Below are 27328 nucleotides of genomic sequence, written 5' to 3'. Positions count from 1 at the left end.
AGAAAATGACAAAAAATAATACTTTGAGTTTATTCAAATTAGAGATAATATTACATTCCCAAAACAAGAATAGGATGCTTTTATTTTTTAAAATTTATTTATTTGACAGATAGCACAAGTAGGCAGAGCGGCAGGGAGAGGGAAAGGGAGAAGCAGGCTCTCCACCGAGCAGGGAGCCCGATGCGGGGCTTGATCCCAGGACCCCGGGATCATGACCCGAGCTGAAGGCAACCGCTTAACCGACTGAGCCACCCAGGCGCCCCAAGAATAGGATGCTTTTAAAAAGAATAACCAGTGGCGCCTGGTTGACTTGGTTGGTTAAGCATCCAACTCTGAGTTTCAGCTCAGGTCCGGACCTCATGGGTCGTGGGATTGAGCCCTGCATTGGGCTCTGCGCTCAGTGGGGAGTCTGCTTGAAGTTTCTCTCCCTCTGCCCCTCCCCCTGCTCTCATGCTCACTTGCTGCCCCCCTCACCCATGCTCACTTGCTCCCTCTCAAATAAATCCTCAAGAAAAAACCGGGGGCAGAAGGGGATAACTAAAAACTCTGAAAGAGCCCTAATTAAAAATACAGTATCAAAAGTTTTTTAAAAAAAAAACAATGGGGGGGTGCCTGGGTGGCTCAGTTGGTTAAGCGACTGCCTTCAGCTCAGGTCATGATCCTGGAGTCCCTGGATCGAGTCCCGCATCGGGCTCCCTGCTCGGCAGGGAGTCTGCTTCTCCCTCTGACCCTCCCCCCTCTCATGTGCTCTCTCTCTCATTCTCTCTGTCAAATAAATAAATAAAATCTTTAAAAAAAAAAAAAAAAATGGGGGCGCCTGGGTGGCTCAGTCAGTTAAGCGCCCGACTCTTGGTTTCAGCTCAGGTCATGAGATCCAGCCCCACATGGGCTCCATGCTCAATGAGGAGTCTGCTTGAAATTCTGTCTCTCCCCTCTCTGCCCTTCCCCGCTCTTGGCACGCACTCTCTCCCTCCCTCTCTCCAAAATATATCTTAAAAAATGAAATAACATAATAAAAGAGTTGGAATGTGAAGTTATCTGTCAGAGATGGGGGAACAAAAAGTGGAAAAAAAGGTAAAATGATTAGAGAAGAAATCAGGATATGTAAAATCCTTGTCAGAATTCCAGAAAGTAAGGAGAGATAAGAAACATTTAAAATAGATTTTTCAGACCTAAAGGACATAATTTTTTTATATGGAAGAGGTATATCAAGTGCCCAGTAAAATAAATGAACGAAGTCCCACACTGAGACAGACCGTTATGTGGTGTACAGGGCTTCCAGAAATAAGCATCCCCCTACCAAAGTCCTATACAAAGGAAGAAGAAATGACGGCTGACTTCTCAATAGCAAAACTGGATGTTAAAAATAGTGGAGCAATTATCTTTAAAAGTCTAAGGGAGAATCACTTGAGCTTTGTAATACTCTACCCAGCGAAATATCAGTCAAATGTCAAGGTAAAGATAATTTCAGACACATGGGGACTCAAATTTACCTCTTATGCATCATTTCTTAGGTTGTTCTTGGAGAATGATCTCTAGCAAATAGTAATAAATGAAGAAAGAGGAAGGTGTGGAGTCCAGTTAATGAGAGCTCTAACACAAGGGATCAAGAAGGGGACATGCAAGGGTAACAGCGTGGCAGAGACAGTCAGGCCAGACTGAGCAAGAGGACGGAGAGTCCTTGGAGGAAGTTCTGGGGGGGGAAAATGGAATGGAAGATTAGCTGACAACTTTGTGCATTTGAAAAATACTGATAGACTTCTGCTAGGTGTGATAGAGCATATGGAAAAATTTAAGGTGGATTCGTGGAAAACTAAGCTGGGAGGAGGGGGATGAAATGATTGTTAATCCTAGGAGAAACAAAGACTGTACCAAGAAAGGAAACATAATCCTTAGTACATTCCTTGTATTGTATATTTACAGAGTCATAATAAACCCTGACTATCGACTTACCAGGAAATTGCCGTTTACTTATATAGGAAGGATTGAAGTAGGGAAAGTGGGGTGGTGTGGAGAGCTGAGCTCTCATCTACTGTGGTAGAAAGCCAGTAGTTATCATCCAAAATTGAAAAATCAAGAATATTATCCCAAACTATGGCAATAAATACAAGAATAACAGCTTAGTTGAAAGTGCTCTTGGGAGTAAGTTAAGATTTGAGGGAAGGTTGAGCCAGGAGTTGTTTTTCATGATAAGCCTTTATCACTGTTTGATAAAATAAGAGTTATTGTGTTCTCTCTGTACTGATTTATAAAGGAGAAACTTTATCCTGCAGAGCATGTATATCAAGTATCTGCCCCTTTGAATGTTGGGTATTTTTCATTTCTTTTTATTGCCTGGCCCTCTGCAAACAGGTTCACATTTTGAGAGGGGGTAAGGAGACTTGAGTGGTCGATCTGGAATGATTAATACTGTGAAGCTCATTATTTGTAGGTGGAGCAAATAGTTCAGTCGCCATGTGTTCTGAGTCAAGAGGTTAGAGCCCCACGGGAATGATCTATTGCCTCTACTTTGATTTAGGATATTTTAAGTTTGATCAACATTCCAAATAATTGCCTGTCTTAGTACTTATTGTAGCATTTGTCTCTATGTTTATGACTTTCTAGTGCCACAGGAATGACACTTTTAAAAATGAAAACCATGACATTTGCACAGCTATGGCATCATGAAATCCATGAGAGGGAAACCAGGCCTTCCCATCTACTCTGTGCACAGGACCTACCACTCGGTGGTTAATAGCTAAGTACTTAATGAATAAACAAGATCTCTTAGAAATTTCTGTTCCATTGATCACCAAAACATGGCTCATATAATTAAGTTCCGATCATGTGCACCTGTTTTTAACACTAGCCTGACAACCATTAACCTGCTTAAACCCCAAAGGGAGCATCGGCTTCTGGGCCCGTAGCCCCTGTGGGGTGTGCTTCGTAGGTATGCATATCTGCCACTTGCTCCATTGCAGTAGGTTCTAGGCAGCCCTTGGGCAATGGAAACCTGCCAGGATTACGTGCCTTGCTGGTGCAGGGACCCTGTTCCATCCGTAAGGAAATATGTACTCTCCATTATTTTGAAATAAACGTTCATGGCTTTGTAGACTCTACTGTCAAGCATACATAGGTATCCCAGGCTATGTAGTGGCAACATCTAAAGATTTTTTGATCTACTGTTTACTTATTAATTTGTTTTGTTTTATTTGTCAGAATGTTATGGAACAGTTCAATCCTGGGCTACGAAATTTAATAAACCTAGGAAAAAATTATGAAAAAGCTGTTAATGGTAAGTCTCTTTTCTAAATTTATAAATATAGTGCACATATAAAAACCAGTAAATATTTTAATTATTTTGAAGTGCTTAATAGTGAATTTTTAAAGTGTCTTTAAGTTGATAGAAATTATTTACATTTAATTCTATGGAAGTTTGCAACGATAGATTATTGGTGTATTTGAAATGAATAAATGGAATCATAGACTTATAAGTGATGCATTTTAATGATCAAATCATGGTTATTGACATGACTCGTATTTTATATCATTGCCATCAGTAGGTTTTCCACTTGGCAAACCAAATTCTTTGTGAACTAATATGTACTTAAAATATTTGTTAGTATCTTGTAGCAGAGGAATTGTTCTCCTTATATAGAAGAGTTTCTTGCCTTTGGGTGCATAACTTTTGATAGTGATATGAACAAATTTTTAACCTGAATGGAAAAACATCTAAATTAAAGGTTGAACTTAGATTCTCATTTCAAAATGAGCACTTCCTGTAAAATGAATTCAAGCATTGGCTTTTGCCTCTCTTTTGTGAACCAGACTTGTTTGCTAGTTTCAGGAGGTTTCATTGAGAAAGCTGACATGCATCTACACATGCATTTCCCTCCTAAAAGGTGAACGTTATCAATGATCACCTTAAAAACTTGAGATGCTAATAATCACCAGATTCTAACATGGTCAAAACAATTCTCCTTATGTAACAAGTGTCACCCCCAAAATATTCAGACACCAGTTTCACCCTCTACCCTGGTTCACTAAGACCACCAATAACATGAGTAGAAAATTTAGTTTCCAATGGTTTTAGATTTGAAGAAGACTTCAGATCAAGTTTTGTGTCTTTTATGTATCTCTTGTTTCTCCCTTTCACCATGGCCCGCCTTTGGCTGCTCCCTCTTGAGATTTTGAAAATAAACCCATGACCTTACACACCCGCAGCATAAGCATGCCCCAGGAAAAGGCGGTATGGTAGCTGGAGTTTGGATGACAGGTGCCCAGTTGTCATAGTCATGGAAAAGTAAAGTGCTTATTTACTTTCTTCTGCATCTCTGTGCTGTTTGCCAGACATTTTCAGCGCTGGGAAATCCTCCTTCATCCCCCAAGCAGTATCAGTGACTTCTGTAGGTAACCCCTCACCCCTTCAAAGAGCAGGAAGGAGACTTGTTTTAGAATTCTTGCACAGCTGCCTCTCCCTTGATGACTGCTTAGTCACAGGGCCACAAAGTCATTGCCTTAGATGCCCTGTGAAAGAAATCACCATGACCTGCAGTGGTTTTTTTTTCTTTCTAACACTTGCTGTCTCTCTGAGGCAGAGGTTTATAAGGTGACTCAGGGACCTGCCAGCCCCTTAGTCTCTTGCTAACAAGGCTTCTCCCCAAAGGGACTATTCTGCACTTCTAAAGTATTTCCAGTATTTTTGGCAGGCCATCTGTTTTTTTTCTGAAGCCATTGAGAAATCGAGATGAATTGGTAAAGTCCTTGGTAAGAATTTGTGGCATAGTTTAGGATGCCAGATGTGCAGTCAACACTTAGGTCATAAATCAGGACAACATGCACAGCTAACAAAGAGCATGGAATGAGCTGTGTCACAGGAATTTGAGTAGTGGAGGTTGGTGGGGAACGAGCAGGCAGTGGGCCTTGTAGGAGCTCTGCTAGCTGACAGACGTTAGGTTTCAGGCAGAAAAGACCGCATCCAAGCCAAGATCTGAGGTCCACACTGCCATGGGTGGGAAGCTATTGGGGAATAATAAAATACAGCGTGGAGTAGGGTCAGGTTATGAATGCATTTGAAAGCAGCATCAGTTACCTGTTGTCACATAATCAAGTGTCCCTAAACTTGGTGGCTTAAGACAACAATAGTTTATCATTTCTCAAGGTCTTGTAAAGGTAGTGCAGTTCTCTAACCCCCAGGGACTCAATCCTGCAGCTGCAGTCAGCAGGGGTGCTGGACTCCCTCCCTCCCGGGGACATAGCAGGCTGTTCGAAGAGTGCAAATCCCTGTGAGAGTTATGCTTGCTGGCACCCCATTGGCCAAGGCAAGTCAGATGACCAAGCCACCCATCAGTGTATAGACAGCTACAGAGGTTGGGAATTCTGGGAGGTGCGGTTTATTGAAGGCCATTACTGTACAAATCTATCATGAACTCTCTGCGGTGTGGGCTTACACTGTGGGCAGTGGAGGCCATTAAAAGTTTTTGAGCAGAGTTTTAACCTAATGAAATCATATTTTAAGGAAGAGTTATCTGGTAGAAGTATATAAATTAGATTGAATTAATTGGTCAACCACTAAAATAGAACAAATATGCTTTGTTCTTAAAACAGTAAGTGATAGAAAATCTCTTAATGTAGTCACAAAGGGGATGGCAAAATTATGAGAATATTATTTGATTCTTTATTAAGTTCTAGATAAATTATATAGTTTTTAAAGTTAATTCCACTTTATCGTAAAAGCAAGGGAATTTTACCATTCTGAGGTTAGTTTTAAAAACATAAATCATCCGTTAATGAAAAATTTCAACATAATGTGTGAATGCAAACCAAAAATTTTTGTTTATATATATTGTGTAAATCTGCATGCCATTCTCCCACCGATCTGCCTTTCAGCTTTATCAGTATCTTACAATTTAAAATCTTCATATTAAAATATTACATGTATTAGCTTGACAGTTTATTGGCTACCAACCTTGTTTTTAGGTGGAGTCCTCTCTTTTTCAGTTCTAGCTGAGACCAAAGAGTCAAAAAGCACTATAATTTAGAACTGGGGAAGTGACCTTAACTGGAGTTGTATGCGTACTCCCTCTGATTTGCCACTGACCTTGGGCATGTCCCAGCATATCTCCACTCCACTCCTTCATGAAACAGGGTGATACCACCACTGACCCACATCTTCATATTCTTGGGTAGATGAACTTAGGTAATGGCTTGGAAAGTCCACATAAATGCTACTTGTTATTATTCTTATTTACGATTATACTTTAAGGTTATTCTCAGATTTATGAAATAACTGTATAATAGAGCGTGGTACAGTTGTTAAACTTGTACACATATATAGTAAAAGCCGTAACTTCTGTAATATTTGAACTCAACAAGAAAGGCTAAAATGAATGAATTTGCCATGAAAATACTACTTTTTTGGCCAGTAATACCTTCAGCTGGACTTGTACATAATTTGTTCTGTGGACCTCCCACCCTTTTTATATTTGAAATGCCTTTTTAATTCACCATTTTAAAACAATACCCATTATAAAATTGGGGCTGCATGGCCTCTGGTTTTCTTTGCAGTAAAAGGAAAGGAATCTTAGAGATTCCTCAGGGCTCTTTTAGCTCCAAAATTCCGTATTCTTCAAAGTTAGTCTTTGAAGTAAAATAAATTTTCTTCAAAATCACCCTAAATAGGCTAGGTCTTGTTAAAAAGCCTGCTGCTTGTAAAGTGAAAGAAGGAATCCGTATTAATAGCTTCCATTTGTTTGTTCAGTGCTCACGCTATTAGGACATTTTATAGATGACCATCCTTTGTTTCAGAAAGGACAGCTACCTTGCCCAAGGAGGTCATGTCATTAGAAGTAAAAGTAGAATTCAAACCCAGGTCTCTCTTGCCCCCAGTTCCCCTCCCCAGAGAAAAAGAAAGGAAAAGAAAAATCAAAAACAAATTTTTGTACCTTATAATTTAGTCATCAGAATCAATTTGAGAGGAGAGAGATTATTTTTAAGATGATTAGAATCCAATTTCTACAGAAATAAAAGTTTCCCTTGTCTCTGCCAAAAAGGTGGTGGGGGGAGGATAGAACTTTCACTTACTTTTCAGGTAATTCTGTTGTGTTTTTAGGATGATAACGTATTTCAAATTTCATAGATTTTCCCCCTGACAACAAATATATTATTGGTTGTGGCTCAGAATACCTTTTTCAATAGAAAGAAAAAAAAAAAGCCATTGAAAGACCAGGTTCCTGGGCCACCGCATACAAGTTCTTTTAACTAATTAATGTTGCAGACCCGTACAGCTATAGAATAACCATCTGAGAAGAGATTTCTTGTGGAAGTGGATGTGTTTGTAGCCCTAATTTGATGTTGAAAACATATCCACTCTGGCAGGGCCTTTTTTGGACTTCCAGAGCCTGCTGTTGAAGGTTCCCCAGGTCTGGTCTAAGGTGAGGATCCTGTAGGGTTTTCCACCCAGTGGGGGCCTCTGAAAGTGCAGTGGAGGGACCTCTGCCCCTGGCACAGCTATTAAGCGCAAGCCCTGCCTTCTGAGAGCCACCCTTGGCACAGCCCAAACCTTCTTGTAGCCAGAAGGGACTGAGGGATATTTGGAAGCAAGCCTCCATGGCACTTCCTCTTTTCTTTGTCTAAGTGATGACTTTTGTGTGTCACCTTCCTTGTCTAGCTATGATCCTTGCGGGGAAAGCCTACTACGATGGAGTGGCCAAGATTGGTGAGATTGCCACCGGGTCCCCCGTGTCAACAGAGCTGGGTGAGCTGAGCGTCCACTATACACAAACACAAGTTGAGCTGGTTGCAGGGCCTTTCCTCCTGTGAGCCCTTGTGAGAATATATGACGTAGCCCAAAGCCAGACAGTAAGAAGAGCTAGCCTGGTACTCCAGAGTGTTCACTTTTGGAATGATTGAGTTTGCTGTGGTCTGTCTAAAGTGGAGGCTTAGTTAGAGGGCAGGCCAAGGCCAGTGGCTGGCCTCCCTGCTCCCTAGGAATTGGGCTTCTGCCTCTATCTAAACTTGGGGCCCTAGCCCTTCCCCTTGGATCCCTGGAGCATGAAGCCCAGGGAGCTTTGACCTACATTCTTAAGGAGATGGGCACGGCGGGCCTCCTGACTCGGGCAGGAGTGCTTCCTGTGACTCACCTAGCAGAAAGTCAGACTCCTCTACGTCCTGCTCTTGGCTCTCGCTGCTTCCACAGTTGCTCTCCGTTGTGATTTTTCCGGTTTTGCTGGTATGAATTGATCTCCTGTGCACACGAGGAGGGCAGCCACGCCCTCGGCACCACCAGCTGCCGAGGGAACCTGGGTTTCTGTTTACAGAGTCCGTTCACTCCTCCTAAGGGTGGAAAAGTCACTGTTTTTCCTTTTCTAATAGCCCCACACATAACAATCATTTTTTAAATCTTGAATAAAGGATGAATATGTTTTATTTTAAATGAATGTTTTATTTTACAAAGGGTAAGATTTCTGGCTTCAAAATATTTGTCATAATTTGAAATGTTCAGAATAGCAGAGGAAAATATTGGTAAAGTTGTGTATATTTAAAGAAAAGTGTTTCTCCAGTTAACAAGCAGAAAGGGAAGCTAGGGGTGGGGGGGGCTTGTAGGATTCAAATAATTCACGTCATTTCTATATAAAGTGTCTTAAGGGTTTTCAAGATTGTTTGGAGAACTCTTACCTGACCCATAGAAGTGGAGGAACAAATTCAAGGTGTGATAACAGTGCTGGGGTTGGGGGCTGGGCTGCAGGATGTGGAGTGGAACTGGGCGCTCAGGAACATTCTCTGACAACTTCGGTTCTTGGAGAGTTTGTAAAGAGTCTTGAAACCTAAGCCTGAAGTGATGTCGTGTGATGAATAAGTCCGTACTACTCTATTTAATAGAATCAGTTACATGCAGACGTTTTTCAAAGCCCTGACTTGAGTTCTGTTGGTTCCGTCACTTGTGCGTGTTCTGGCAAGGGATGGATTCTAGAAACTCTGTCCTCAGCAGAGTCCGTTTAATAAAATACACACTGCATTGTGTAGACAGAAGCAGATAGTAAAACTTACTGGGATGATGGAGATGATTAGAGGTTTCCAAAAATAGGATTAAATTAAAAAGAAACATCCTATTTGTGTCAGGCGCCACGGGAAAATGTATGACCCCTGCGTCAAACCATATGCTGCTCTGATTCACGATCATTCAGTTTGCCTTTTTAATGTTTTATGGTTCTTGCCACTGTTTAAATAAGATTTCTGTTCCACACCTTACTTTATTCAGCTGTAAATTCATAACCTTGAATCAGCTATTTCCACAGCAACCGTGTTGTTGTAAACACAGGCTGAAAACTTCTTCAGTTTCAATGAGGAAAATATGTTGCAGTGGCGAAATTTCTTTCATGTGGACATGCGTTTTATTTGGAGGGAATGGAAATAACTTCTGTGTTTTATTTTTGTTTCAAGTTGTCTTTTTTGCTTATATTCACCATGTTATATAGTTAGTAATTTTCTGCTCATCTGCAGCAATTTCACAATAAAGTGCCACCCTAGCAAGCGTTGCTTTCGGAGGCCTACTGTTTAACTTTGTCTCATGTGCCTGGTTTTTTATTTTGTTTAAAGTATAGACTAAAATATACCCTATGTCTGTTTAAATTCCCTATATGAAAGACTAATGAATTCATAGAAGAAAGAGACCTAAGGTAGATTTTTTTTCTCTCATTTTTCAAGAAGGTCTTATTGTCTAATTACTGACTTCTGATGTTGGTATTCATAACTTTATTATGAAACATTATAAATCCCATCTGATAAGACTGAAGGGGCATTTCATATGTGAAGATCATGAATCAATTCAAAATTTTCATTCCTGAAGAATATTGTCTCTGAAAAACCTTTGTGTGTGTCCCTCCCCCACCCAAACCCCAGCAAATCCTAGTTTGAAAATTTTCAGTTTAAAAATTTTGCTCAGGAAGGAAGTGAAAGGGATGCTGAAAAATTCTTATTTCTAAATCTGAGATTACAAGAGTAGTTTTCATTTTAATGTTGAATTCAAATATTTTTTAATGTTGCTGTAGGACAACCTTTCTTATTTTATATACTTTTTTACATGAAATTTCTGTTACATTTATTCTGATACTTTTGTACTTTGGGAGGTAGGTGAAGAAAATATCCTCTAGGTAAAATATTGACCTAATTCATAGAAATTTGCTGTGAGGATTCTACTTGGAAAACCTGGCCAAATGTATTATGAGTGTTAGAGTGGCAAAACTGAGCATTTCAGTGTCTCTTCTCACTTTAAGGGGAAAAAAGGAGCTAAAAGCTGGAGGAAAAAGGTGATTCACCTTTTGCTTATTTTATACTTGTCATTTGGATTGGCATCTATTAAGACAGAGCTGTAGCCGTGCCATTTCTGATTGCTATGGGTGTTTCCATTTAGATATCCCTCCTAACACATCAGCTCACCAAATGCTATGTGAATAATTCTAAGATGCTTTTGCCTAAAAGTAACAAATACCCAATTAATAGTGGCTTAGGCATTAAGGATGTTCATTAACCCACATAAAAAGGCCAGGAGTAGCAGATTCCTGGTGAGGTAATGATTACTAAGAACTCAGGTTCCTTCTCTCCTTCTTCTCATCCTCAAGCCCAACTCATGGTACCAAGATGGCTGCCATTGCTAGTCTTAGACATCACATCCTCTCTCCTCCCATTGTACCCAAAAGCAGGAAGGGGAATTTCTTCTCAGTTGTGCCCTTTACCAAGGAGGAAACCTTTCCCCAGCAGCCCCAGCACACACATCCTCTCATGTCTCATGACCCTGCAGCCAGAGAGCTTTCCCCAGCATGGTTAGCCAAGGAATACAGCTGAGGGAGAGAGGACATAGCTGTTAGGAGGATATCTGATGACGCCACCACGTCCGGCAGCTCTGGTGTCAAAGGTCTTGTTTCAGCAATTTTCAATGAAAGGAAAGGACTTACACAGATGTCCTCACTTTAGCGGTGCCTCAGACTGCGTACGCTTCTGGCGTTCTGTGTCTCTGAGTGGGATTCTGTTTTTCTCCCACGGGGTGTGGTTTCACTAGCATGTGTATACTTCAGACATTATGATTGTTGCTTCTCCTGGACACTTGCCTTTTCTTCTGAAAACCATAGCCATCCTTTGCAATCTATTCCTATTTGGGAAGTGGGACTCCAAGCACAGAAGAAGAGTTAGGGATTTGGGAGTCGTTTCTGTTTTTCTGCCCTTTTGTTTTTCTTTTCAGCCTTTGGGTGACTTGTAATCATGAACTCTGAGGTGCATTTTCTCTGCCTCTGCTACTTTCCTTTCTTTCCTCCTCTCTTCTTCCTCTCTGCCCATGTGTCTGTGTGACCTCACAGCCTCAATTTTGAAAACTGGGGGACCAGAGAAAAAACATCACCTGTAATTTTACCACTTTGTCACCACTATATTCTTTTCTGGTCTTTTCTTCCCTTGAGGATGCTTGTATATAGCATGCCTCCCAGCAAACGTCGGGTGCTGGCTCTGCCAGACACAGGGCGCAGCCCCTGATGGGTGTCGTTTCATCTCATAGGCCCAACAGCCCTGTGAATTGGGTGTAGGCACTTTCACTCTCTCTGACTTGCAGATAAGACCTGGAAGGGAAGGGTGTGCCTTAGATCACACAGTTGATGATAGGTGGTTTGACCTTAGAATCGGAGTTCCTCATCTCTGCATTATACCAGACTTCACCGAGGCAAAGGGAAAAAGAGCCAGCCAGCCAAGAAGGGGCCATTGAAGAGGAAGAAGATGGGAACCCCACGATGGGGACCTTTTCAAGAGGGAGATGAGCAGGAAGCAGAGTGTCAGTGGCCAAAGACAGCAGAGAGGCTGACAGTTGTGATGAGAGGTCACTGGTCCCCTTGGAAAGGGTGGTGGTTTCACTAGGGTGCTGACCATTAATGCCAGGTGTTATGTTACAGGGTTAGGAAGGACGGAGATTACAGAGAGGTTTACATATATATGTGTATATATACACATATATATGTGTGTATATGTTTATGTAAATGTAAAATGTATATGTGTATGTAAAACATGTTATACAATAACAGCATATATGGCTCTTACCAGTATTGCTTGACTTGTGCGCTTGTACTGCTGTGCTTCAGACAGAGACTCCAGTCTCATTAAGTGCCTCTCTGCTGTGTGTCATGTACTTCAGACATTGCCTCAGCTCATCCTCGGGAGCCTCGTGGATGAACTTTTCCTTCGTGATCTGCAGGGTGGGCAGTAACCCAGTGTTTCCTTGATGTGGCTAATAGGCCCTAAGGGTAAACTTGGCGGTCACCTTCTTCCGCATGGCGGGGAGAGGGAGAACCTCCATGGGCAACCACATTGGGTCCTGTGTCCCTGACTATGTGCTCTGCAGCCAAGCCAGACAGAACAAGGGTTGTAAGAGTCGGTGACCCCTAGAGAGTGTGGTAGGGGGCATCGGTGTCATGTGAGTCATAGAGCTTCCCCCAGCCCCAACTGAAGCACAGGAAAGATCCTGTGACCTAGGACGAGGAGGCCAGGCTGAATTTTATTTTCCCTTGAGACCCTGGCGGATAGCATGCTGCCAGACACCTAAGAGATGCTCAGTGTGGTTTGCATTGTTACTTCGCTGCTGTCAACTTGTGTGACTCTGGGCAACACTGCATGTCGGTGAGCCAGTTGGCATTCCTACAGGGGATGATGGCAACACCTTCTGGGTTGTTTGAAGATGAGATAATGTGCCTTGTGGATTCTAAAGTTTCACAGACCAGGAAGATGCCTCTCTGTTGCCGCTTCATATAAGCACAAATATTTGGGAACTCAAAAACAGTACAGTTGTTTTCATTGACATTATTCTCTTCTGTAGAGTGTGTAAGCACATACATTTTCCTTGATTATTCCTAATTATTCATGAACCAGTTTTTCAGTTCTCTCCATTGTATCTTTTTCAATTTCATGAATCTATACTCTTACCTCCATTTTCTTCTTTCCACTTTTCTTCTTTCTGCTACTTTGCCTCTGTCTTTGGGTTTACTCTGTTACTCTTTTTCTAAATTCTGAAACGGTACATTTAACTCATTAATTTTACATTCCTCATTTTATTTTTAATTTTTGTTATTTTTTTTAAGATTATTTGAGAGAGATCGGAGAGGGAGAGGGAGAAGCAGACTCGCCACTGAGCAGGGAGCCCCATATGGGGCTCAGTCCCAGGACGCTGAGATCATGACTTGAGCTGAAGGCAGACACTTAACTGACTGAGCCACCCAGGCACCCTGCAGACCTCATTTTAGACGGCAGTGCAAGACCACAGAAATGACCACCATGCAGGTTAAAACCATTGAAAGCCTTCTTCATAATCAATGCGGAAAATTAGGATTGTCCCATGACCTTTAAAAATGTTTGTCAAAAACACTAAAAATTCTCTTACTGTCAGTTATAAGTGTATAGGGAAATGAAAAAAATAGTAAAATTAGTATTTAGTACACAGTAATTTAAGGCATTAGAAACACTGGTAATTAAAGCATTTTTATTTATTTGTAAAAAAAACTTGAGTGGTTTCAACGACACTTGTCTCCTCCTGTAACTCAAGATGTGGAATAGGCCTCTTCTGTGTGCTTTTGCAGATTGTCATGCTCTTTCCTAAGTCTGCATCAGCTTCCAGCATTTTATCCTTTGTGATTTCAATGGGATGAGATCTCCTGGAGAAGTCTTATAATGTGAAGTTTCCTTTGATGTCACTTTCTCTGAAACATCTTCATTCTTTTCATCACAACTACTTTGCTCATTGTGTTACTAAGTTTGGGCTTCACTCAGTTCTTGTGGCTGCACATCCAGAGTCTCCCAAAAGACCACAGTGCCAACACTTCCACAGGCAGCTCCTTTAACTCCGTTTACTCTTTTTTTTTTTTTTTTTTTTTAAGATTTTATTTGTCAGAGAGACAGCGAGAGAGCACAAGCAGGGGGAGTGGGAGAAGGAGAAGCAGGCTTCCCTCAGAGCAGGGAGCCCGATGCGGGGCTCGATCCCAGGACCCTGGGATCATGACCTGAGCTTAATGGCAGACATTTAACGACTGAGCCACCCAGGTGCCTCCCATTTGATAAAATTCTTGTAAAATATTTAGAATTTAAAGCAGTAGAAATGCCTATTTTCTGTTTTACCCATATAAACAAAGGTAATTGTGCAGGTTTTGCAGGGTGAAGTGACTCAAACTTGATGGAAAATATTTTAATGTAAATATCCAAAATTTGTAAGTTTTTCTGTCTGAAACTTGAAAAATAATAGCAATTTTTAATTTTCTATATATCTGCCCGGTATACATCCTTCCCTCCAAAAACTCATATCCTGGTCATTTTCTCTTGAAAATGAAAGGCTCTTTACAAATAGAGTCTGTTCTCCTATTGTAGAGAGTACTCAGAAACTGTCATTGCTTTTTTCCAACTGCAATTGAAAGTAAAATATTCATGATTCAAGAGAAATACCAAATTTTAGTCATTTTTATGTTAAATGTTCTAAGTCACTTGAAGATTACAATAAGAATTAGCATATATTTTGAAGTCTCTTTCAAATTCATTTTGCTAAAGTATTCACCTTTTATTAGTTGTACCTTAACTGCAGGGGTGAGCAAACCAGAGCCAGAGGGCTGGCCAGCACCTATTTGTAAATATAATTTTACTGGAACCTGACCACACCCACTTGCTCACGTGTCGTCTGTGGCTGCTTTAAGGCCTACTGTGGCAGAGTCGAGTGGCTGCAACAGAGAAGTTTGTCCCACAGGGCCTACCTACTTACAGCCTTTACAGGCCCTTTACAGGCCTTTCTCCAAAGAAAAAGCAGTTCCTTACCACCTGCTGAGTGCTTGGGTTTCGCATACATTGCAGTATGTGCACAAGAGTGCAACCGCTTTGCCTTGTTGGGAAGAACTAACAAGCAAAGAGCCAGAAACCAGAGCTCTGTAGTCAGGACTGGTAGGTAAAATATTTTAATCCACTATGTTTAATTGTTAAATAAGAAGTCACATGAAGACTTCGTTGTCTGGGTGTGTGCTTGCAGTGCACAAGTAAATCTTTATCACATGTACACAGTTCACCTCAGGAACAGTCCTCATTTGAGAGGAAACTGAAATGTGTATAAAACTTCCAGTTTTGTCCCTAAATCAAGCAATGCTTATTTTAAAAACTTAGAAAATATTGAAAAAAGTAGAAAGGGAAAACAAAAATGGTCAGAGGAAAATGTTTTGGCCAAATACTTAAAAGAAAGTTTGAAATAGTTTTTTCATTTTTAAAGCATGGAAAAATAAAGCTTGTTCTCATCTATTTCTCAAGAAATAACGGGAGACTTTCTTTGGGGAGTTTACAGATTTGCTTTGAGGTTCTTACAGCTCAACATTACATAAATTTAGACTGTTATTTTGTTCCTGTTTAGTTAGCTATTGCATTATTTTGAATCATTTATTAATTTGTTTGGCCCAGTTTCTTAAAATCTTCTGTTTGTGCCCAATTTATCTCATCACCAAGAAACCTACAAAATCACAGGTTTTCTTTTGTTATTGATAGAATATTTATAGGTCATGGAATTTATTTTTTATTTTTATTTTTTTAGGTCATGTAACTTTAAGAAATACATTTGTTATAGTTTTGTTGATATCAGAATCAGTCTTAGGTCTTAAAAATAGCAGAAAAAAGTATCTGAAATATCTTTAAAGGAATGTTATGAATTTACAGAAATATTACAAGGATATTTCTAAGGTCTAAATAAAGTAAAAGAATTCATATCAGAATCAATGAGAGAGTTAAGTTGAGCCAAAGCAGTTATTATTTTTTTTTATTTCTATTTTTTGGAAAGCAGAGGGAGAGGGACATGGGAGGCAGATTCTCTGCTGGTTGCCCCCCCCCCCCCGACAGTCCTTGATCTCACAACCCTGAGAGCATGACCTGACTGGAAATCAAGAGTCAGATGCTTAACCGGCTGAGCCACGCAGGAGCCCCAAAGCGGTTATTATTGACCAAAATCCCTCATCTTTTAGTTGCAGGTTAGGCTCACTTTAAAGAGATTAGAATCCTTCCCACAAAAATAAGAAACAGTCAGTAGAGAATTTTATTTGCTTAACACAGTACCTGCGGCATGGCGGCTGCTGTTGTCAGCACCGTACTGATTACTGACTCCACGCTCGTGATAGCCCTCTGCAGTGTGTGCTCCTATAATATGTCCATCTTACAGAGGAGGACGCTGGGGTTCAAAGAGAGTAACTCGCCGAGGTCACCCAGTTGGCTAGTTACCTGGATCCCAGGCAGTCTGCCAGTTATGTAAATTAATTTTCTGTATATCAAAAAGGTGTACTTTTTCTGACTTGCTCTATTTTATGGCAGTCAAGATTATCCTATCCTGCTCATTATAGTTTGGCAGATAAAAGGTTGTGTTAAATAGTGAGGCATCATGTAGTCTGAAACTGATTCAACATGTATAAGTCTGCATTTTGTGTTTTTATCAGATATTATGAGGATTTTCTATTTTGTACTTCAGAGCATTTATAATATGACTATTACTTTAATTTCATTTTGAGATTTGGAAAAAGGTTCTGGAATTGTACATGTGACAAATGCCTTTGGACTTTGCCAAGTGACTTTTGTCATTTTAGTTTTCAAGTGGCAAATGCTCACTCAACACGTCTTTGTCCCTTTGGGAGCAAGAAAGATCTTAGCTATAGTAATTATAGAGAAAGATAGGCTTATAATTTATAAATAATTTATAAAATGTCTGTACACACCTACCATTTAAGTCCCCATATCCTACGAATATTGGTTTCTTTCTTTCTTTTTTTTTTTTTTTTAAGATTTTATATATTTTTTGACAGAGACAGCGAGAGAGGGAACACAAGCAGTGGGAGAGGGAGAAGCAGGCTTCCTGCTGAGCAGGGAGCCCAATGCAGGGCTCGAACCCAGGACCCTGAGATCATGACCTGAGCCAAAGGCAGATGCTTAACGACTGAGCCACCCAGGTGCCCCAGGAATATTGGTTTCTGTGTAAATTCCTAAAACTTTAAGAGGAGGTTCTGTATTGTAAATTGTACTTCTTTACAAAAATTAAAAGAAAAGCATTCCTTTTCTTAGCTTTGAGGTAACCATATGTGCAAATGAAGTACTATAATTAGTAAAAACTAGAGATGTAAAAGCTAAGTTGTCAAATCAAGATTAGTCAGTTTAACCTTTAATGCTTCCTGATTGCATGAAGGGCACATCCTGAATGTAAATCTGAAACATCATTGCCTGGTTTTCATAACTTTATTATACTTACCCATTCTCGTAAATTTTTGAATTTTGAAGTATGTGAAGAGAAAATTATTTTGTTTAAACCCAATTTTCACAATTATTCAAATTGGTCTTCTTGAAAGATATCGTGTGCACTCTCAACTCAAGATGGAGAAGAGTATAGGAGCCCTTGTTCTCAGGCTCTCAGCCATAGCCCAAGAACAGCTGGTCAGGGGGCCACAGCAACTGCACAGGTCACGGTGAGGGGCGGTGGTTCAGAAGACCCAGGGGGCTCTGCTTCACCACCACCACCATCATTGTTGATGGGAGCTATTCACATTCTCTTACAAATGCTCTGTTCATGGCACTGTGCTAGGCCTGAAGTTATGTGTCAGAAACAAACTCACTAAGTTCTCCTACACAAATAGAAGAGGGGAAGCGACTTCAGAGCATGCCAAGAGAAAGCAGCTCTGGTCAGATGCACAGGAAACAGCAAAAAGGGTGTGGCCCCTGTGACAGGTTGAGGAAGGAGGATAAGTAAATAAAAGGGAGAAGGATATGCCAAAGATAGGTGTAGTTAGAATCATGGGAGAGGCGCTGGGCTGTACCCTCCCTGCCAGACACACATGCCCAAGCAGACTGTGATGCCAGGGTGGAAAGTGACAGCTGTGGTGTGGGGTTTGGGGTAGATTCTTTGTTAGTACAAACGGGGTTCTGACGGTTTTTGATCTTCAGCCACTTGGGAATAAATTAACTTCCTTAGGTACTCTTTCCTGTTCCAACGACTTAACAAAATTATTAAACGTAAGGATGCCAACAAGCACATGAAAAGATACTCGACATCATTAGCTATTAGGGAAATGCATATCATAACCACAGTGACCTACCACTTCATGCCCAACAGACTGGCTGTAATTTAAAAGACAATAACAAGTGTTGACAAAAATTTAGAGAAATTGGAACCTTTGTTCATTGCTGGTGGGAATGTAAAATGAAGCACCTGTGGTGGAAAAGAGCTTGCCAGTTCCTCAGAATTTTAACATCGAGTTACTACGTGAGCCAGCAATTCCATTCCTTAGATTTCTAAAGAAAAATAAAACATGCCTGCGCGGAATCTTAGTGCAATAGCCCAAAAGTAGAGACAACCCATATGCCTAGCAGCTGATGAATGGATAAACTAAATGTAGTAGATGCTTATAATGGAATATTTTGTAGTCATTGAAAAGAATGAAGTTGTGATACATGCTACAATAAGGGGGAACCCTGAAAACATGCTAAGTGAAAAAAGCCAGATAAGGCCACATATCACATGATTTCATTTATATGAAATTTCCAGAGTCAGCAAACCCATGAGAGACAGAAAGCGGATTGGTGGTTACTGTGGGCTGAGGGAGGGAGGGATGGATGAGGAATGACTGCTAATGGATACAGCATCTCCTTTTCGAGGGGTGCAATACTTTTGAACTGGCTAGTGGTAACAGTTGTACAACATTGTGGATGTACTAAATGTTGCCACTGATAAATTTGTGTTATGTGTTTTCTACCGTAATACAGACATACAAAAAAAACAAAAAAGGTGGGCACCTGGGTGGCTCAGTTAGTTGAACTCCAACTCTTGATTTTGGCTCAGGTCATGATCTCAGGAGGGTCGTGAGATTGAGCCCCGCGTCAGGCTCCATGCTCAGCACAGTCTGCTTGAAATCCTCCCCCTCCCCCTACCCCCTCCCCCTACCCCCACTCAAGTGCTTGCTTTTGCGCGCGCGCTCTCTCTCAAATAAATAAATGAAATCTTTAAAAAAAGTATGCTCTTTCTGAGAAGTTGCCAGTATAGGGTATTCTAATTAATTCATACTATAAACAATATAGTAGACATTGTATTAATTCAAGAGGCCGGTTGCACATGCCTCCCAGTCCCCTTGAAAATGCAGGCAGCCCAGCAGCAGTGTCCTGAACATCTAATTATGTATGACCTTATGCTCCTCACCTTTTCAGCAGAAATCTGCAAACCTGAATTAGGACCCCAGCTGGTCAGACATTTTTGAGGCTCTCTGCTCTGCTGTCCAGCACATCTTAGATGTGCTAGCTCCTAACCTCACCAAAACCTGGGGAGAGTTGTAGTTGGCCCCGACCCAGTATGAATAGCACAGTAAATGAATTTTGTTGGCGGTCACGGAAGTTCAGAATTCAGAAGTCTCATTTAATTCTCACAACAGCCCTCTCAGGTGGGGATATTATTTCCATTTTATGGACAAGAAAACAGAAGCTTAGCTTAAGTAACTTGTCAGACTTCACACAACTAGTTAGGGGTGAAGCTGGGGGTCTGTTGATTCCATGGAGAGTGGAGGGCTTCCCCAGACTGAGGGAGTTCAGGTGTAGCACAGCTTTTAAAACCTTTTACTTAAGTCTGAATGTGTGATTTTATAGTCCTTCAAGAGGACCTGACAGAAGTTGGGTTTCTATGTAGGGAACAAATTATGAAAGTAGCTTGAAATCTGGAAGACTGGGCACATGACAGAAGGATTTAGATCCCCTGTGCACTGTTCCTTAAATCCAGTGGAAGGAAGAAACCGGAAGCCAGAATTTGATTCAGTATGGAAGATGGCCTTGGGACAAGTCCCTCTGTAAAACTGAAAAGGAGCTGTGACCATCATGCTTCCAACAGTGTCTCCAGAAGGATTCTGATGCTGGGGGAAGTGTCCTGACCACCATTCAGCAGTGTCTGCTGGAGAGGGGAGGCTGGTGAGGCAAGGAATGTGAGAAGTGGATATCCTCTAGGATGAGCTTAGAAAGGTTTGTTGATTGATTGAGTGTATCAAGGTATTGGGCTTCTTCCATTCTAATTCTATGAACCAGGTTTCTCTAGGCTCTCTTAAAAGCATCACTATCATTTACACCATTCATAAACTTGGTCCCACCTTCAAGGTATCCACAACATAGTAAGGGACATTATGAAAATATATACATACATACCTGTAATACAGGACTGAGTGCTAGAGTAAGATACATAGGCTACAGCATTTCACGGGAAGAGATGGTTACACCCGAGTCAGGGTGAGGGAGGTGGAGGGGAACCCAAGTATCGGGGATGCTGTAACTTCCTGATGGTCAGCATTGGAGGTAGAAAGGGTGGTGGTTTCTGGTGGAGGGAACAGTCTGGGGCCGGGGCGGGGGGTGCATTTCAATTTGCCTCCTGGAATTTAGGACTAACGAGAGGATCATGGGTGTAATGGGGATAGATTAAAATTGAGGCCTTGTTGGTTTGAGTGCTAGCCTACAGATTGTGTTGGTATGTCTCATTTCAAATTGAAATAAGAATTAGGATTATTAAGGCTAAAAGATGGTGAGTCATTAAAAGCTGACTAATATTTTAGGAGCATGGGTTCAAAGACAGAATTAAAAGGTGACTACAGAGCAATTTGAATGGCAAGCCCTTCACAACTAAGAACCGGACTCATAAGAGTCCAGAATAAGTCCGTTCCTGTGATTCTTTTTTTTTTTTTTTTTTTTTTAAAGATTTTATTTATTTATTTGACAGAGACACAGCGAGAGAGGGAACACAAGCAGGGGGAGTGGGAGAGGGAGAAGCAGGCTCCCCGCGGAGCAGGGAGCCCGATGCGGGGCTCGATCCCAGGACCCGGGATCATGACCTGAGCCGAAGGCAGACGCTTAACGACTGAGCCACCCAGGCGCCACCGTTCCTGTGATTCTTGAATGCAGTGACGCTGACACCTGTGTGACTCAGGCATTTATAACTCAGCCCGATGGTGAGCAGCTCCCATTGGTGTAACAGCGGAAATCTGTGACATTACTGAGGTCTCTCTCCTCTGCTTCTGTGCACATGTATATGATTAAGTATTTTAATCTCTCACTTTTCTACTCAATCCTGCCTAACTTCCCATTTCATATTATTTTAAATAACTTACGGGTCCTTGAAGAAGTTTAGAATTGTACTTCCATTTTACAATGAGTATTAAAATATACTTTTAAAAAATTAATACCTTTACTGAGAAATGAACCTAATAAACACATTTTCTACCTTTATTATTTTCAAATGTCTGTTTTTACATAATTAAAGCTGTGACTATATAAACTATTTTGTGCACCACTTTTTTAAAATTTAGCATTCTACTCTTTCTTCAAGTTAACAAGTAATCAATTTACTCACTGTTTTTGATGGCTGCCTACATTTTACTACTTTACATTACCAAGATGGAGGCCCTGTGCTGGGACTCGGAGGGTGAGCATTATGGTATCAGGATGGGTACAAGGTTTGTTTCTTCTCTGCTCTTATGAAAAATTGTCCCTTAACTTGGAGGGGGGGAGGTCATTCCATGGTATTCCATATAAAACCAAATAGTAATTAAGGGATTACAGTAGTTTTTCTTCCCTCATTTAAATCACAATATAAATGAGCATCTACTGTCTGGTAGGCATTGTTGTAGACACTAGGGAGAATACATAGAAGTCCCTGTTGTCTGAGAACTTATATTCTAGTAGGTGGCAAATGAACAGGTCTGATATGCCAGGTAGTAACAAGGTAAGGTACTGAGTGATGGCGGAAAGGGGTGGGATGGGGCTGGTTTAGGGAGAGTGGTCAAGGACATGCAGTAGGGAGGGAGCTCCACAGGCAGATGTCTGGGGAGACCATTCCAGCAGAGTCCAGCAAGTGCAAAGTTCCTGAGGCCTTGTGAGCTCGGGTCACGGTTTGGAAGTCAGTCTGGTTGAGATGCAGTTAAGGGTAGAGTGGGAGGGGACGAGTCTGTAGTGTAGCAGGTGCAAGGGCGGGGCCAGGGCAGGTAGGGCCTTGTGGGTCTTGGTAAGAATGTTGCCTTTTCATCTGACTTGGGGGTGGGGAGCCTCTGAGTGTTTTGAACTCAAGCATGACTTGGTTTTACTTACATTTTAAAAGCTCTTTGCTGGCTTCTGTGCAAAGAATAGAGTGTAGGAGGATGGAAACAGGGAGACTGGTTGGGAGGCTGTTATACCAGTACAGGTGAGAAAGAACGGTGACTTGGACTGGGATTGAAGGTGGAAACAAAGGGGTTTGCTGTGCGCTGGATGTCAAGTGTGGAGAAGGGGGTGTGGCGGTGGGGGGGGTCAGGGTTTGCTTTTAAATGGGTTTGGGATGCCTATTAGACCAAGTGGAAATGTCGAGGCAGCTGCTGGAAATGTGAGTCCGGAGTTCATTGTGTGAATGTGTAGTTCTATATCCCTGTGAACAAGTCGGGCCCTGTTTCCCTTGCCCAATAACGTTGATACTTAACACTCCATGCCCTGTGGCTTCCCTCAGTCGGAAACCAACCATTACTGCGGATCACAGCATGTCAGGCGCTTTCCTTTTGTCTTCTTGTTTGAGTCTTGCCAGATCCTGTGAGGGGCTATTTATTTACATGTCCATCTTACAGATGATAATTGTAATGGATAAACATCTTTTTGTGCCTCCCAAGTTCCTTCCCTAAAACATTTTTTAGTTTGTTCCAAAGTTCATGTGCATGGAGCAGGTAGCCATTGACTACCCTGTTTGGGAGTTAGGTCCCGTGTGTGTGTTTGGACCTTGATAGGTGTTGGGGGCGAGGCTCATTTTCATGGGGTACCTTGGGGAGTCAGTCTCAACACTTTGGTTTTACTTCGTGCATGACCTAAACACTCTGAGCTGAAATGGCTTCAAGCAACCAGGCCAGCCCTCACCCGCTGATAACCGCCCAGCCCCACAAAGGTAGCCTGTTCCATTTTCAGGCAGCACTAGTAATTAAAGTGTCCTAGCTGATGTTGAGTAGACGCTCCTTTCCCTGTAATTCATATACACTGGGCATCTTTCCATCCTTGGGTACCTAGTAGAGAAAATGTAATTCCTCTTCTACATGGTTCCTCATTGCATATTTGAATGAGGATGCAGAGTAGTTAAGAGCACAGGCTTGGGATCAGACATAAGTTCAAATTCCAGCTCTACCACCTTTTAGTTCTCATGTAAACTTAGGAAGATCATCTAACCTCTTAATGCCTCAGTTTTCTCCTCTGTACAGTGTGGGTAACAGCAGTACTCCCTTTTGGGGAGTACGGACTAGTACGGACTAAATAAGGCCGTCCCTGTAAGGTAGTTAGCACAACACTTGGCACAAGGGAAGGACTTAATCAGTACCTGCAATCTATAGCTCCCTCTGAGGGTCTTACAGTTGTGAGCTGGTGTTTGTCCTCTTTCCCTCTAAGGTAGAAGGTGAGGACAACATTTGAACTGCAAAAGCACAGTTAGTCTCTTCTCTGTGTTTCAGTTGTTGTGGAATAAGAGATATAATAAAATGATTCTGTATTTTGTGGAATCTACCTTAAATTCACATCGTTATAAAACCACCCAACATCTACATGGGGTATGTGGTTTCAGATCAAAGGAATAAATAGTTTTCCATCTGAGAGTTGGGAGCAGTAGCCTGTTTTATTCTGTTTTTAAATTTGTTCAATTAAAATTGGTTGCTTAAAACAAAACAACCAAAACCCTTAGTTCTTTTGAAAGAAAAAAAAATTTTTTTTTAAAGTAGGCTCCATCACAGGGCCTGAACTCACGATCCTGAGATCAAGACCTGAGCCAAAATCAAGAGTTGGACACTTAACCAACTGAGCCACCCAAGCATCCCTTCACTTAAAATTTTTTTTAAAGATTTTATTTGTCAGAGCGCACGTGCAGGGGGAGTGGCAGGCAGAGAGAGAAGCAGGCTCCCCGCTGAGCAAGGAGCCTGATGAGGGACTTGATCCAGGACCTGAGCTAAAGGCAGATGCTTAACCAACAGCCACCCAGGCATCCCTACTTAAAATTTTTAAGATGGTTTTACTCAGTAATTCTGAACTGATAGTCTTAGTGCCTTATTTACCTATGTATTTTCCTCTCTTTGTGTTTTGGGGTCCTGTTTCAATTTTTTATTTTATTTTTTTACAGGGGGGCAGAGGTAGAGGGAAAGAGAGAATCTTAAGCAGGGGTTCGATCTCAAAACCCTGAGATGATGACCTAAGTTGAAATCAAGTTGGACGCTTCACGTGCCCCCGTTTCAATGTTTTTAAAGAACTTAAAAAAATTTCAGATGTAACATTTTTCAGGCTTGCATGAAAATGCCTATAGTTAATTTGTGATACCATATGGAATAACTAGTTGTCGGCTTCATTCATTATTGATAATACACCTGCTTTCATTTTTGTTAGTATCAAAATAGTTGTATTTTAGCCTTAATCTACTAATTGATGAAAAAGGAAGATGAATAATTAATGTCAGTTCACCTCAATATAATAGCTTATAGAAAACTTTTAATCTTTTGATGCAGTTTTTTACATTCACATGTAAAGAAAACAATTGTTTGTAATCTGTATATGGATGCAAAATTGTTAAACTATTTCTATGTGATATATAATTGATAAGCTTGAGTAAATTAATGTCAACCTTTTAGCTAAAGTAAGAGTGGTACACTAAAACCCACCTTGGGAAATACTTTTCCTTCATTGCAAATCCTGTGCTTTACCTTGACGGTGCTTGTGTACAGTAGGTGGGCTAAATTAGTTTAATTGCTAATCAAAAATGAAGTGGATAATAAACATTTAATTTGCTTCCTGAATCAGTTTATCAATCCTAATGACAGAATTACCACCTAAGCTCTGAATCTTCCCGTACCTTTACATAATACTTGGTTATAATTTTCAGAGAGGACGTCTCTTCTAGGTCCTACCTTAGGTGTTGACAGACTAGATTTCTGATATTAGGTGTGCATTTGTTCTCTGCCTCACTGAGAAGACTTGAGTTTAAAATATCTTGAATGTTTTCTTTTTTTAATTTTTAATTTTAAAGATTTTTATTTGAGAGAGAGAAAGAGCATGAGATGAGGGAGGGGGGAGCGGACTCCCCGCTGAGCAGGGAGGCTGATGTGGGGCCAGATCCCAGCACCCTGGGATCATGACCTGAGCCGAAGGCAGATGCTTAAACGACTGAGCTACCCAGGTGCCCCTCTAGAATGTTTTCTAATGGTAATTTCCATTGAGATTTTAAGTCCTTGTGCAAAGATAACAGTAATATTTTCTTTTTAAACCATTTTTATATATAAATCAAGAATTCATATGTCATACAGTGTTTATTGGTTTCCACTTATTCTTCCTTCAAACCTTAAATTAGCCCCTTTCTTTCTTTTTTTTTTTTTAAAGATTTTATTTATTTACTTGACAGAGAGAGACACAGTGAGAGAGGGAACACAAGCAGGGGGAGTGGGAGAGGGAGACTCAGGCTTCCTGCTGAGCAGGGAGCCTGATGTGGGGTTCGATCCCAGTACCCCGGGATCATGGCCTGAACCAAAGGCAGATGCTTAACGACTGAGCTACCCAGGCGCCCCAAGTTAGCCCCTTTCTTAAAAAAGAAAAAAAAATGTTTAATGTGGCTGTCTCTAGCTACCTTCATATTTCACTTTTCTTTTATGCCAAACTTCCAAAATAAGTGATTTATACCAATTTCCTCCTTTTCTGCATTACCTTTCCCTTCCTTTATCACTTTTTACCAGAAATCAAGAAGCTGGAAGGAAGCTGACACTGAGTGTTTAGTGTGTGTCTTGCTCTTGGCACTTTTCCCTTGTTAGGACACTTAATCCTCACAACCTGGGTTGCCAGGTGTCCAGCACTGAACCCACATAGTCTGGTATTGTAGTTTCTTGTTTGGCAGAATGAAAATTTTATAAACAAAAATGTCCCTTGTTGTTTTTTGGGGGGTTTCTTTAATGGGTTGTTTATGGCTCAGGGTTCTCTGAGACCAGACCTCGGTGTTACTAAACCTTGGTGATAGGAAACAAAAGCTGCCAGGAGTTTGCTCCTGGAGGCTCTAAGGATGGAAATCTGTCTGCGTGGGTGCCAGCCCTGCCCGAGAGAGGGAACATAAGCAGGGGGAGTGCTTGGAAATAACTGGCTTATTCTGCCAGAGCTTAGGGTCCTGCAGATGGATGCCAGGTGCTCACACTCCAGATGCAGCCGGGGTCTCTACTGCCACAACGGAAGCCGCTCCTTCTAAAACCAGTTGTTGAGTAGGAGGGGGAAGGTGAGGGCAAGCCAGGGACCAGCCATTCAGGTTCAGTCATTCAGTGATTCAGAAATCATTCTTCCTGTAAGCATTTCTGTAATACCTATGTGTATAGCAGTGAAATCAAATACTACAGTTACCACCTTATGATGGGTCAAAGTTGCCGGTTTTCTTTCCCTGCCCTCACTGTACTTCTTTATATTCTTTTTCACTGCAATTACCTTTCATTCATTTGTTCAATATACTTATTTATTGATCAGACTTTTAAGGACTATTATGTGCCAGGCAGGCGCTGACATCACACTGGTGATTGGGAATCAGAAGATGAAGTCTTGTCCACACGTAACTTCTAGAAACATTCAGATGTTGCCTGTGTTTTCCTCCGAACAGGGTACTAGCTCCTAATAACTGCTAGTTCCAGATGGCTCTTCTGTTGTTTTGTGTTATTTTTTTTTTGATAAATTTATTTTTTAGAGCAGGTTTAGGTTTATAGAAAATTGAGCAGATCTTACCCAGAGTTCCCACAGGCTCCTCTCTCCCCCCCTCAGTGACGAACCAGTATGGATACACTGTTATCAACTAAAGGCCGTAGTTTACATTAAGGTTCACTGTTCGTGTTAACATGAGTTTTGACAAATGTTTGATGACATTATGTCTGCCATTTCAGTATCCACCCCCCCACCCTCCTTGGCAACCACTGATCTTTTTATTGTCTGTGTAGTTTTGCCTTTTCCAGAATGTCATTTAGTTGGGATTTTATAGTATGAAGTCTTTTCAAACTGGCTTCTTTCACTAAGCAGTATGCATTTAAGCTTGCTCCATGTCTTTTTGTGGCTTAATAGCTTGTTTCTTTTTTATCCCCGAATAATACTCATTTGTACACATGCTCTACAGTTTATCCATTCATCTTGGTGGCTTCCAAGTTTTGGCACTGTGAAAAAGCTGCTGTTAACATTCATGTACAGGTTTTTCTGTGGACAAAGGATTTCAAGTCACTTGGGTAAATGCCTAGGAGCACAATTACTGGATTGAATGGTAAGACTGTATACCTTTGTGAGAAACTGCCACACTGTCTTGTAAAGTGGC

The 27328-nt window shown here is 41.2% G+C and overlaps 1 protein-coding gene across 5 annotated transcripts in view; it reads left to right on the top strand.

The window, feature by feature from the left end:
* Window positions 1–27328, top strand: part of BAIAP2L1 (BAR/IMD domain containing adaptor protein 2 like 1) — a 104816-nt gene that overhangs the window by 33121 nt on the left and 44367 nt on the right. For 3 of the 5 annotated variants that reach the window (XM_078074324.1, XM_078074322.1, XM_078074326.1), the window contains exons 2-4: window positions 2605–2726; window positions 3199–3274; window positions 7649–7735. In XM_078074324.1, coding sequence (XP_077930450.1) covers window positions 2664–2726; window positions 3199–3274; window positions 7649–7735 — 226 coding nt within the window. In that variant the 5' untranslated portion in view covers window positions 2605–2663. The remainder of the gene's footprint in view (window positions 1–2604; window positions 2727–3198; window positions 3275–7648; window positions 7736–27328) is intronic. The other 2 variants (XM_078074325.1, XM_078074323.1) reach the window with 1 other exon arrangement.

The sequence above is a fragment of the Halichoerus grypus genome, chromosome 6 (genome assembly GCF_964656455.1).
Source record: "Halichoerus grypus chromosome 6, mHalGry1.hap1.1, whole genome shotgun sequence".
Taxonomy (NCBI): domain Eukaryota; kingdom Metazoa; phylum Chordata; class Mammalia; order Carnivora; family Phocidae; genus Halichoerus; species Halichoerus grypus.
The sequence above is the reverse complement of the archived record's forward strand: the minus strand, read 5'-3'. Positions and strand labels throughout refer to the sequence as shown.